Source organism: Myxocyprinus asiaticus, chromosome 6 (genome assembly GCF_019703515.2).
Source record: "Myxocyprinus asiaticus isolate MX2 ecotype Aquarium Trade chromosome 6, UBuf_Myxa_2, whole genome shotgun sequence".
NCBI classification, from domain to species: domain Eukaryota; kingdom Metazoa; phylum Chordata; class Actinopteri; order Cypriniformes; family Catostomidae; genus Myxocyprinus; species Myxocyprinus asiaticus.
Genome location: NC_059349.1, coordinates 52326847 through 52339821, shown reverse-complemented (window position 1 = coordinate 52339821; position 12975 = coordinate 52326847). Strand labels below are relative to the sequence as shown.

Genomic DNA, 12975 nt, shown 5'->3' with positions numbered 1-12975 from the left:
CACACACACACACACATGTGAAAGTGTATGTTTTATTTTATATTCCGTTTACAACTATTTTAATCACATTTAAACCTCTAAAAAATGTAGGGTGACAAATTAATTTTAAAAAGTTTAATTGTAATTTTCATTAATGTTGAACTTGCATGTGTAATAATATGAGCTGTCACTGTTGGAAATTTCACATATTTCAAAAAACACAAATTGAACCCAAAAAATTAAGGAGAATTACACGTATAACAATGAAATGCTTGTATAATGAAAAAGTGCAGTGTGTCATAGCTGTCCAAATGTGATCTGCCAGGTTCAATTTACCTCCACGGGTGTCATAAAAATGAACATTTTCATTTAGTAGAGGGGTGCTGTAGACTCACACCATCAACTCTTGGGGAAAAATACTTTTTGTGCTCCCACACGTAATCCGTTTTGATCGACTCTTCTCTGTAGCTTCAATACAAACAGGAAGTTAGATGACAAAATTCGGAAGAGCAGAGCGTGGAAAAGAGGCGGAGCTGAATTAGGTGAATATATTGATAAATAGACCATACTAAAACAAAAAAAGTTTAAAAAGGATTTACTGTCTGTGTGATGTGAGCAGTATCCCACTTTATGGTCCATTTAACAGAACTGGTTTAAATTCCTGAATTCATATTCAGATGGAGGTAACCCCCCCCCCCCCCCATGATCAAAACAAGCTAGTACAACCCCCTTTAATTTTCAACACATTTTATTCATGAAAAAACAACATGTATTCTATTAATAAATATGCTAATATATTTCTTATATCATTTTTTTGTTACATGTTTATTGTTTAATAACATAATTTATACCATTTACAGGTGTTTACATTTATTTGTTGGACACGTTTTAAAAACTGGTACCGTCTCTTTAAGAAAGCCAGCATTTCTGTAATGTTGACGAGAGAGACTCGAAGGGCTTTACCTTATCTGTCCTATGCATGATTAGAATTAAAAGTTTCTTTTTTGTTGTTTTTGATCAAATACTGACTCTAGAGAACCGAATGACTATTAAAAGAGACATTATTAAATGACAAATGGGTCGCGTGGATCTCGTCTTTGGACACACATTCCTGAACAACTTTTACTCTGAACACACTGAGATCTCACTGCTGAATATGCCACCACTATACTACACAATTAGTGAAATCTAAACTTTACCAGCCAGTTGCCAATATACATTTTAGTCGCATAGCGTGAAATTTGGTTGCAAATTCCAGTTATTTTTTCTCATTGTAGTAGAGGGTTGCAAATAGAGTAAAAGATCAGTCTTGGGATTTAAGAATCAATATCGAGATTGTTCAAACGACGATCGCGATGCATTGGAAAATCAATATTTTACCCACCCCAAATTTAACCTACACTAAACGTGCTTTATGTTGCACTATTCATATTAACAGGTTATATTAACAGGATTCTCAGGCGATAAGTAAAAATGTAATGCTGCTAGCGACTTCCGCAGCTTGGGAACGTTTTTGCTAATGTTAGTCACACTCCATCTCTTCAAAACTCCGACAAAGAGGTATCAGCCAACCTGATGTCAGCAAAACTGAACACATGCAATGACTGGTAGGTTGAGAGCCTTTCTGATTGGCTAGATTTCTGAATGTGTTAAAGGGCGGGTTGCTCACCTGTCTCCTTAGGGTCTGGCTCTCTTTCGCTGCAGAGTCCAGGGCTGTCACAGAAACAGGTGTAATATCTCAGGATGCATATTCTGCTGATATTTGTCAGGTCGAAGGAATATTCAAAATCCCTTTAATACACTCTCTCTGGTATATGTTATGTCACTTACAGTAGGGGTTTTCAACATTTCAGGACATGCATCCCCCTAAGGTTTTTAACGTGACCTCTCACCCCCAACCACTCCTACCTCAACCCAAAATCGATTGAGAAAGAGTTGCGTTCTAACAACAACCTCGACATACAAATTGACATGCTATTTAAACAAGGTTATGCATGCTATAAGCATACGATACATAAAATATATAGACCTTTATTTACCATATTGTGTGATGGCTGAGCCTGTCTCTGAGAGCACATCATGTCAATCCATGGTTCAATATTTGACACAACTTGTCGTAAATTATCTTCAACTGTCAATAAGTGTGAGCAAAGTTGGTTTTCGATGCAAGTATGGACAACCTCCCCCCATCCCCCCTGGAATCTATGCCCCTGGACTGAATTGTTTTGGATCATTCCTATGGAAGCCCAGGCGTGCCATTTACAAAAGAATGAAGGAATAAATAGACCAATTTATAAATGGACAAATAAATAGACACATTTAAATGTGTTTATTTAATTCATGTTTTAAAATGTACTTACATTTAGCAATAAAACAGCACATTAATAAGTGATTTTTAAATGCACCTTTTAAATTGTGTTTTAAAAAGCATTTGGCAATTGCTTTTCTTCATTCATTTGCCAGTTGCTTTTCGTTAATGTTTGACTTTTCCTTTTCTTTTACCATTTGTCAGTCCATACCAGCTGAAGCCCAGGAGTGCCAATTAAAAAAGAATGAATTAATAAATTATCAATCTATTCATTTGAAAATAAAAACTTGAATAAATAAGTCCAACAATAAAGAAAAGCAACTGGCAAATGGATGAAGAACAGCAATTGCCAAATACTTTTTAAAACACAATTTAAAAGGTGCATTTAAAAATCACTTATTAATGTATAAAATTATTATTGCTAAATATAAGTACATTTTAAAACATGAATTAATTAAACACATTTAAATGTGTCTATTTATTTGTCCATTTATAAATTGGTTTATTTATTCACATTTAAATGTGTCTATTTATTTGTCTTTTTATAAATTGGTTTATTTATTCACATTTTTATTTTCAGATTAATAGATTGATAATTTATTCCTTCATTCTTTTGTAAATGGCACTCCTGGGCTTCCATACGTTCCGCTGATGCCTGATGGGAGTTGTAGTCCAGTGAGGTGTTAGTATTCGACGAAGGCAAAGTATAGGACGAAGACGGTGCAATAACCGGAGTAGAACCTCAGAACTCAATTGCACTTGACTTGAATTTCGCCAAACCCACTTGCACGGTGCATGCTTGGACGGAAATACCAAAATTTCACGGCCATGCCCGTTGACTTTGCGCATATGACTTAAAGCATAGTGCAGTGCTAAGCACTAGTTCTCTTAAAATGGAGCCCTAGATGTGATCTAGGAGCTTTTTAATAACTTCATACAGTGCATGCCATTGGAGAGATGGTAAGCCTATCACTCACAGCCTCTTTTTCATTCTTGTCAAAAATCAAAGATGGCGCTACAGCGAATAAGCCCTTACAAAAATCTAAACTAGCAGCAAACTTTGCAGCAAATCTGCCGCTCGTTATTTTCACATGCAAATGAGCTTTTGATTCAAAGCAACTGTTTGCCAGAAGTTTGCAGCTCTTTGCCGATATTGGCACCAAGGACAATTTGCCGCAAGTTTGCCGGAAAGCTCATTTCCATGTGAAAATGATCAGTGGCGAATTTGCAGCAAGTTTGCCATGAGCTCTCGATTTTCGTAAGGGTGGTCTATATTATTCGCTTTACTCAAGTGTATGCCTAAAAACACTAGTAGTTTTTAGTTGGAAAAAAAATCTGTGTTTTTTAACAAATCTTTTAAGTGAAAGAATCATTTTAGTTCACTTCCATTGTTTCGTTCGTGAACGACTCGGTGTTCACTAACAAATCAGTTAAATCAATGAATCAGTGACTCACTCATAACCAACACAAAAACATGCTTATTTATGCTCATTTGCCACCACCCACTGGCGTGACTGCAAAAATGTTAACTGAACGAATCTTTTTGGTTAACTGATTCAAAAGACTCGAGTCACTGCTATGAATCAAAATCCTCACCACTATTACAGACATTCCTACAATTTGTTGACTTTTGAGACCCCAGTACATTACATTTATTCATTTGACAGATGCTTTTATCCAAAGCGACGTACAAAAGAGGAATAATACATAATAAGCGATTCATCTTAAGGAGACAGCAGTACAAAAAGTGCTGCATTACAAAGTTTCACTTGCATCAGAATAGTAGTATCCAAGATAGATTAGAGTGCAACAAGTGTATATATATATATATATATATATATATATATATATACAGGTGCATCTCAATAAATTAGAATGTTGTGGAAAAGTTCATTTATTTCAGTAATTCAACTCAAATTGTGAAACTCGTGTATTAAATAAATTCAATGCACACAGACTGAAGTAGTTTAAGTCTTTGGTTCTTTTAATTGTGATGATTTTGGCTCACATTTAACAAAAACCCACCAATTCACTATCTCAAAAAATTAGAATACATCATAAGACCAATAAAAAAAAACATTTTTAGTGAATTGTTGGCCTTCTGGAAAGTATGTTCATTTACTGTATATGTACTCAATACTTGGTAGGGGCTCCTTTTGCTTTAATTACTGCCTCAATTCGGCGTGGCATGGAGGTGATCAGTTTGTGGTACTGCTGAGGTGGTATGGAAGCCCAGGTTTCTTTGACAGTGGCCTTCAGCTCATCTGCATATTTTGGTCTCTTGTTTCTCATTTTCCTCTTGACAATACCCCATAGATTCACTATGGGGTTCAGGTCTGGTGAGTTTGCTGGCCAGTCAAGCACACCAACACCATGGTCATTTAACCAACTTTTGGTGCTTTTGGCAGTGTGGACAGGTGCCAAATCCTACTGGAAAATGAAATCAGCATCTTTAAAAAGCTGGTCAGCAGAAGGAAGCATGAAGTGCTCCAAAATGTCTTGGTAAACGGGTGCAGTGACTTTGGTTTTCAAAAAACACAATGGACCAACACCAGCAGATGACATTGCACCCCAAATCATCACAGACTGTGGAAACTTAACACTGGACTTCAAGCAACTTGGGCTATGAGCTTCTCCACCCTTCCTCCAGACTCTAGGACCTTGGTTTCCAAATGAAATACAAAACTTGCTCTCATCTGAAAAGAGGACTTTGGACCACTGGGCAACAGTCCAGTTCTTCTTCTCCTTAGCCCAGGTAAGAAGCCTCTGATGTTGTCTGTGGTTCAGGAGTGGCTTAACAAGAGGAATACGACAACTGTAGCCAAATTCCTTGACACGTCTGTGTGTGGTGGCTCTTGATGCCTTGACCCCAGCCTCAGTCCATTCCTTGTGAAGTTCACCCAAATTCTTGAAGTGATTTTGCTTGACAATCCTCATAAGGCTGCGGTTCTCTCGGCTGGTTGTGCATCTTTTTCTTCCACGCTTTTTCCTTCCACTCAACTTTCTGTTAACATGCTTGGATACAGCACTCTGTGAACAGCCAGCTTCTTTGGCAATGAATGTTTGTGGCTTACCCTTCTTGTGAAGGTTGTCAATGATTGTCTTCTGGACAACCGTCAGATCAGCAGTCTTCCCTATGATTGTGTAGCCTAGTGAACCAAACTGAGAGCCCATTTTGAAGGCTCAGGAAACCTTTGCAGGTGTTTTGAGTTGATTAGCTGATTGGCATGTCACCATATTCTAATTTGTTGAGATAGTGAATTGGTGGGTTTTTGTTAAATGTGAGCCAAAATCATCACAATTAAAAGAACCAAAGACTTAAACTACTTCAGTCTGTGTGCATTGAATTTATTTAATACACGAGTTTCACAATTTGAGTTGAATTACTGAAATAAATGAACTTTTCCACGACATTCTAATTTATTGAGATGCACCTGTATATATATAATTATTTATTTATTTTTTATAATTTTTTTAGTTCATGGTTAATTACTCACGGAAAAGATGTGTTTTTAGCCATTCTTTGAAGACAGAGAGTAAGTTTGCTTCAGGGATGGAGTTGGGAAGGTCATTCCACCAATGAGGTACAGTGAAACCGAAAGTCCTCTTTGTGTTGGTACAACAATGCGTCGCTCATTAGCCGACCGCAGGCTTCTGGTGGGAACATAGCTCTGCAGAAATTATTTTAGGTATGCTGGAGCAGACCCAGTGACTGTTCTGTATGCCAGCATCAGAGTCTTGAATTTGATACGTGCATCAACCGGCAGCCAAAGAAGAGAGACAAGGAGTGGTCTAACATGTGCTCAGTACAAGTTATGATATTTATAATGTTTCAATTCAACTGATTATAATTTGAATAGGCTTGTTAAAAAGAATAAAGACAATTTGTAATGTTACAAACTGCTGTGGGCCTAAAAGTCCAATTTAAATAATTGAAATGTTAATTTCCCCAGGGCTACATCTTAAACATCTTTGATGAAAATAAGTGCTAAATATCAAATTTCTTAATTTGCTTTAATAAAATTAAGTATTTAGTATTACATTCTCTCAATAGCATATATTATTTTGTAGTAAATGTTTAATTTTAACACTGATAGTGGAAGTTTTTTTTTTTTTTTTTCTATGTTGGAGATTTTTGATTTGTAATTTGTTTTTATTATTATTTATGTTTTCCTTTATTTTGTGATGTTAAAGGATTAGTTCACCCAAAAATGAAAATGCAGTCATTGTTTACTCACCCCTGTGTTGTTATAACTCTGTATGGCTTTCTTTCTTTTTCTGAACACAAAGGGAGAAATTGTGAACAAATGTTGTGCTCAGTGATGTTATACAATGGCAGTTTATGGTGACCACCTCTTCAAACTTCAAAAGAACACAAAAGTATAATTCAGAAATCTAATAAATAATTCCATAAGACTCATGATTGCTATGAAAGCAGATGATAAGATTTGGTGAGAAACAAACTGAAATCTAATGTATTATTTAATGAAAATGTTCACTGACCGTTGATCTCCTATGCACGTTCATGATAGGGCACGAGAGCAGTTCACACTGCCCCCTAGCAACATTGGGGCGTTCAAGCAAAAACACATTTTGTTTATCTAAAACAGGTGCTCCACAGCGATAGTGACAACAGAACACAACACAGCTGCACACAAAACAAAGAACAGCACTTACTAAACATGTCTGAAGAGTATATAGTCGAAGAATTGATGCATTTCTATGCCCAGCCTTATTTTTTTTTTAAGTTTGCACAGAGCTTGCAAGATCGTAATGGGAGAAATGTGCCCTGAATTGTGCCACCCCGCCCCTGGCTCGCGATGGGTGAAAGGTGCCTTAAATCGTGCCACCCCGCCCCGAGCTCGCAAGATCACGATGGGAGAGAGGTGCCCCAAATCATGCCACTCCTCCCCGCACAGGCTACTCAGCCTAAAAGGGTCTAAATGGTTAGGATTATAGATGTTCATAATGCATTCTTACATTCTGAACAAACATAAGATAAACATAATCAATAGTATAGGTACACCATGACACAGGATAGAGAAAATAAATATCAACCATGTGATTGCTGGGCAAGGAGGGGAGGGTAAAATTTGAAATTAGGAATTATGTTTAATAACATAAGCAGCAATCTTCATTTTCTTTATTTATTGACTCTATAATTTAATTGTGCAATTTAAGTTCTGTATATATAATGTACATGTTAAGATAATTTGCCAAATATATATATATGTTACTTCATTGCTATATTCATTGTCTAGTTATACCCAAAAATGAAAATTGTCTCATCATTTACTCTCATTCCAGAAACATGACTTTCTTTCTTTTGCAGAATGAGAAATAGATCGATAATCCCTTTTTACTCTAAATCTCCACGTATAATTTCAGGTCTGAAAGTGAAACTAAACAGGCATCACATGTGACTTTAAGATGTGAATGTGAAGATATAGGGTAAAAAAAATTACTTAAATATTTATCTGTTTCTCACCCACACCTATTGTGTCACTTCAGAAGACATGGATTAAACCACTGGAGTCGTATGGATTACATTTATGCTGCCTTTATGTGATTTTTGGAGCTTCAAAGTTCTAACCAACATTTACTTGTATTGTGTGGACCTACAAAGCTGAGATATTCTTTTAAAAATGTACATTTGTGTTCAGCAGAAGAAAAGAGGTTGGGAATTTGGGGTCGGATCTCGCCTAGGGCACCAAGTAAGCCAGAACCACCACCGCTTTCTCGCCAACTCTTTTATTCTCACACAACTTCCAAATCGTTCATTCCGACCTTAAATAGCCTTAACTTTTATTTCTTTTTGAAGAAAGAAATAAGAAAACTCAGTAATATTAAAGAGTGCATGGCGGATGCGATAACATCTTTTCTAGAAGCCCCGTAGTAATGATGATGAGTTCCTTGTTAAACAGCAGTCCCCTCAGGGGCCACAGGACCCTCCTCCCGCTGCCTCTCATTGGGTACAGGCTTTAATGTTAGTCATTGACCGGAATCTATGTGGCTTTCAGAGCAGCGCTGTGTGGAGTTAATGGTTGTGAGAAGTCAACTAGTCCACTTTATACAAGAGCGCGTAAAAGTGAAGCTGGGGCGAATAAGTTGCTTATACAAAACTGTTATAAATTGGCTTCTTTGTAGTGCCACAGGACATTGATTCAGCTTTTATTTCCTCTTGATAAACGTGGTGACTCGGATGCATCCTGTGCGCGCTGGTGCAGACGGTGAGCTCTTGGCCGTTGTGCGCTCCGACATCCCGAACGCGCAGGAGAAAGAGGTTGCATGGTGACCATGAGTTAGATTATCGACTTTCACCCTTTTAAGATAGACATAAAGCACGTTGACGCATTGTTGCCTGAGGACAGAGGGTGATATGGAACTTTAAACCTCACATCCACAGGGACGCAAGTAGTGTCCGGGATAACGGTACGCGTGTGCGGTGAACTTTAAGGGCGCTCGAATGATGCCGTCCTGTCCTGGGTCGAGGAGAGACCGGGGTTTGACATCTGTGTGCAGGATACTGCGGTTTGTCCTTTAAGTTTGAGAGCTCAGCTGGAGCGATGGCTTCGGAGGTTGTATGTGGATTGATCTTCAGAGTGCTACTGCCAGTGTGTCTGGCGGCAGGTAAATATCTTTCACCTTTACTTAACTAGTTAATCTAATTCAGTTTTCAGTCTCCATTGTGCAGCAGGTGTAGGCTATGTAACAATTGTTTTGTCAATTACTGTTCAATATGGAGTAGAACAAGTCAGATGGGGCAAATAATTTGTCATATTGTCAAAAGAAGACGCAAGTTTACAGGTTTGAGGACAAAATGTACCGGTAATTAAGTACCAGGACGCACCGCCCAATGTAGGAGACATAGCTATAGTACACTTGTACTTATATCGAAACTCTTAATATGTTAGTCAAGTCAGATAACAAATAAACAGATTTTATTAATAGTTTGCCTATGGGTCGAAATCGTGAGTGTTATTATAATATGCTACTACTATACATAATACATGACAGTATAATAAAGTATGATACATACAATAATATATAATAAAGTATAGAAATGTTGACCCAAATCTACTTTTTTGCTCAATTGAGTCCAAGAAAGGTGTGAAACAAAAGCTTAGAAGGGAGGCCGGGGTTAGTTGTCACACTTTTTACTCCACTGAATGGGCATTTCTCATGGTACACTGTAAAAAATGTCTGTAATTTTAACGGTAAAAGACTGTAAAAATGCTACAGAAAAAAAAAACGTTAATTGATTAATGAGTATTAACTGTAAAATATACAGTAAAATTTTTACATATATTTTAAAAGACAGTATAGTAATTTTTACAATAAAATGTTGTAAAAAATGACATTTTTAAATGTAAAAAGTCTGATTTTCCTGTATAATTAATGGTAAAAATTGATATTATGTTTAACAAGAGAGTACATGTACTTTTTAACTGTAAATTATTGTTAAAATTACGGTAAAAAACAATAATTGGGTGTTCCCAGAATTCCCTGCGTGACCCATCACATTTCATTAGATTTTATGGGAATAGTTATGTTTCTTCTTATTTCTAATATCAGTTATGTACATTGGGGTGTTCTTTGTTATATTTAATGTAGTTTAGTTCATGTTTACTGCATTATGTTAATTTCACATGTGTTACCCTGATGGTGTTTAGTGTTTGTGTGAGTGACACTGAGCGCAGTCACTACATGTTTATTGGTCATTGCTCCAGGAAGAGCCACTATTGATGAACTTCATGTCATCATGTGCTCTTCTGCAATTTTTTACATGATTAACAATACCTTATAAACTAAAAAGCAGATTTTTACAGTTTCAGAAGGTTAATATCTGTACTGTAACAGATGTTTTTTTTTTTTTGTTTTTTTTTACAGTGCCAGTGTGATTATGTTCAACAGTTCAACAGAAAAGTAAAATTTACAGGTTGCTCTGTAAAGTTGTTTACATTTTTACTGTATTTTTAACATAATTAATCTGGCAACCACAGCTGCCAGTTTTTTTTTTTTTTTTTTTTTTTAAACAGCAGGATTTTTACAGTGTAGGTTTACATTTACATTTATGCATTTGGCAGGCGCTTTTATCCAAAGCGACTTATAGTGCATTCAGTAATACATATAGGTTTATTTCTAAAGGTCAATTTTAGAATTTCATTACCCATTTTGAGTACATAATTGTAGCCTATTGTGTACCTTTTAAAGGCACATTTCTATGTTTTGTTACTATTTAGACAAATATGTACCTTCAAAGTACCTTTTTCCTCATTAAGAGTACAAATATGTACTCAAAACAAGGGCACCACCCCAAAGACAGCCGTTATATCTTAAAACATATACCTTTTTTCTGAGAGCATAAAGGGTAAATTGTCACATGGGGAACTGGCTATTTATTGACACTGATTTGAAAAGAATACCTTTTTTTTCTGCTATTAGGACGTCAACATCAACAGTGTCTGTAAAGTGTATTGAATAGCTATTTAATAGCTTTTCAGCCAAATGTATTTATTTTCATATAAATATGAAACAGCAAAATTGGAAAAGGCAACACAAAAAGATTAAATATTTGTTTCGGCCAACAGAAATGGTAAGTAATTATTTGTTTAAGAATACAACATATAGTCTAAAACTGTACCAGACCTGACATTACGAAAACTAGACTTGTCCTGGTTAAAATCGACCTTTATTGCAGAATATAGTAAAAGACTAGTGCTTTTATTGTGTTCAGTTGTTTACCCAACAGCTATCACACAAATATGATGATATTGTTATTTTAGTTTGGAGGATAGAATCCCCCAATTATTATAAATTCATAAATTTTTGAGCTAGGTGTTTGAAGCGAACATTGATAACCACTATTAGAGAAAACAAGCATGCAGTTTGACTTTTTACTCAACACCTTACAGATACTGGGATACATCGACCTTGTGACAACTTCCCCATTTTACATCTAGCCCCAGTTTCACCTATTTGCAATTCCAAAATTATTAAAAAATCATTAGATTAGAAATTATGTTGTAAAATGTTATGATAATACACTACTTCCGGTTGTAACAAGCTAAATGTTTAAATATGTGGTTAAAAACTTTCATCAATTTTGGTTTTAAGAGAGTAATGCAATTTGTGTCAGACACCTTTATGCAACTTATTAATGTTAATGTTAAGCAATGCAAAATATTAATCTGTCCGATTGAACCTCTTGTAAATGTAACTCCCTTTTTAGTCATTATGGCTGTTTAATGGCACTATTGGGTATATTTGATAATAATTGTTTGAGTTGATGTCACACGTTATTGACAGAGTAATATACCAAAACCCCTCGGAGTGTTTTAAAAAAGACATTTAACGCCATTGACTTTTACACAATACATATGTCATTTTTTTCAATTGTCTACTGAATAGCTTTTCATTTACCTATAGGCCAACATTTTTTGCACGCTTTTTGGGATAAAATCATTATTTTATGTCCTGTAACCCCAGGTTTTAAATCGTTCCACCCGTGTCATTATGATTATTCTTTATAAATATATATTAATATACATTTAGAAAAATAAAAAATAGAAATATTTAATAATAATATTTTTTGTATTATGAAATATTATAATAAAACAATCAAAATATATATAAACACATTTTTATGTATTATTAAACGTTCAATAATATTTAACAATATTAATTAGATTAATAGTGTGTAGTATAAATAATGTGAAATATGATAAATATATATTAAATAACAGTAAATATAATAAGATAAATAATTAATGTTCGTAGTGTCAATAAAAGTCTTGTCTCTGAAATGAGTGTCAGGTTTAATTAATGAGATTGGAATAAATTATAATAGAAGGAACATTTCAAAGTTTGTCTCTTCTTCGCTGGATGACTGCTAAAATTATTGTTGCACTTTGCTGCTTGAAAAATCCATTTTCCAATATCGGACAGCCATTCTGTTAGCACTTACTGTTGCTTTTACCAACATGAAATTAATTTATATGCAGGTTCACGGTCTGTGTTTAAGGGTTTTAATTGGCTCTGTGGTTTCCCACAATTCACAGTTTCCCCTTATTTATATACGATTAACACTTAGAAATTCTCACACACGTAAATTGCAAATGCACCCACCTTTCTCTCTGTCTCTGTAAGTAGGATGCTTCCTATAGGTAGATCAGATCCACTATATAAGATGGTAATGTATCTCTTGACAGCCTAAGTCCTTTCGTTTTTTCCTCCATGCACATTTGCCGCGCTGTGAAGCATCTCCATTAATCGGTGGAAAGTCGTTTTAACCGCATGAATTAATAATGTGGCATCGGAGAGAGCAGAATTGGCTGCCCATTATCGTAAACACACCTTTAATATTTGATGATTTTATTTTTTCGGTTGAAGTAGTACTGAGCAAAGGTCATGCACTGAAAAAAGAACAGAGTGATGACAGGAACACTAACTGATGAGAAGAAAATTCAGTTCATGTCTGCACATCGGCATAGTGGTTGGGTCCTAATTGTTCTGTTTCCAGAAATAATGTGTTGTTTGAATGACTTGTATAGTTTGAATTCGTGTTGTTCAGCTTCTGAATGGTGTTTCTAGAGACTGCGCTTTTGAAAAGAAAGGTTTTTTGCTGACATGTCTTTGGAAATTGGGGTTTTGGAGAGAGCCCATGTGGTTGAAAGGGCAGTCTAATT

The 12975-nt window shown here is 35.6% G+C and overlaps 1 protein-coding gene across 2 annotated transcripts in view; it reads left to right on the top strand.

Moving 5' to 3' along the window:
- Nucleotides 1-8319: 8319 nt before the first annotated feature.
- The window catches only part of LOC127442509 (piezo-type mechanosensitive ion channel component 2), a 133213-nt gene continuing 128557 nt past the window's right edge, over nt 8320-12975 (top strand). For both annotated transcript variants that reach the window (XM_051700599.1, XM_051700600.1), the window contains exon 1: nt 8320-8917. In XM_051700599.1, coding sequence (XP_051556559.1) covers nt 8854-8917 — 64 coding nt within the window. In that variant the 5' untranslated portion in view covers nt 8320-8853. The remainder of the gene's footprint in view (nt 8918-12975) is intronic.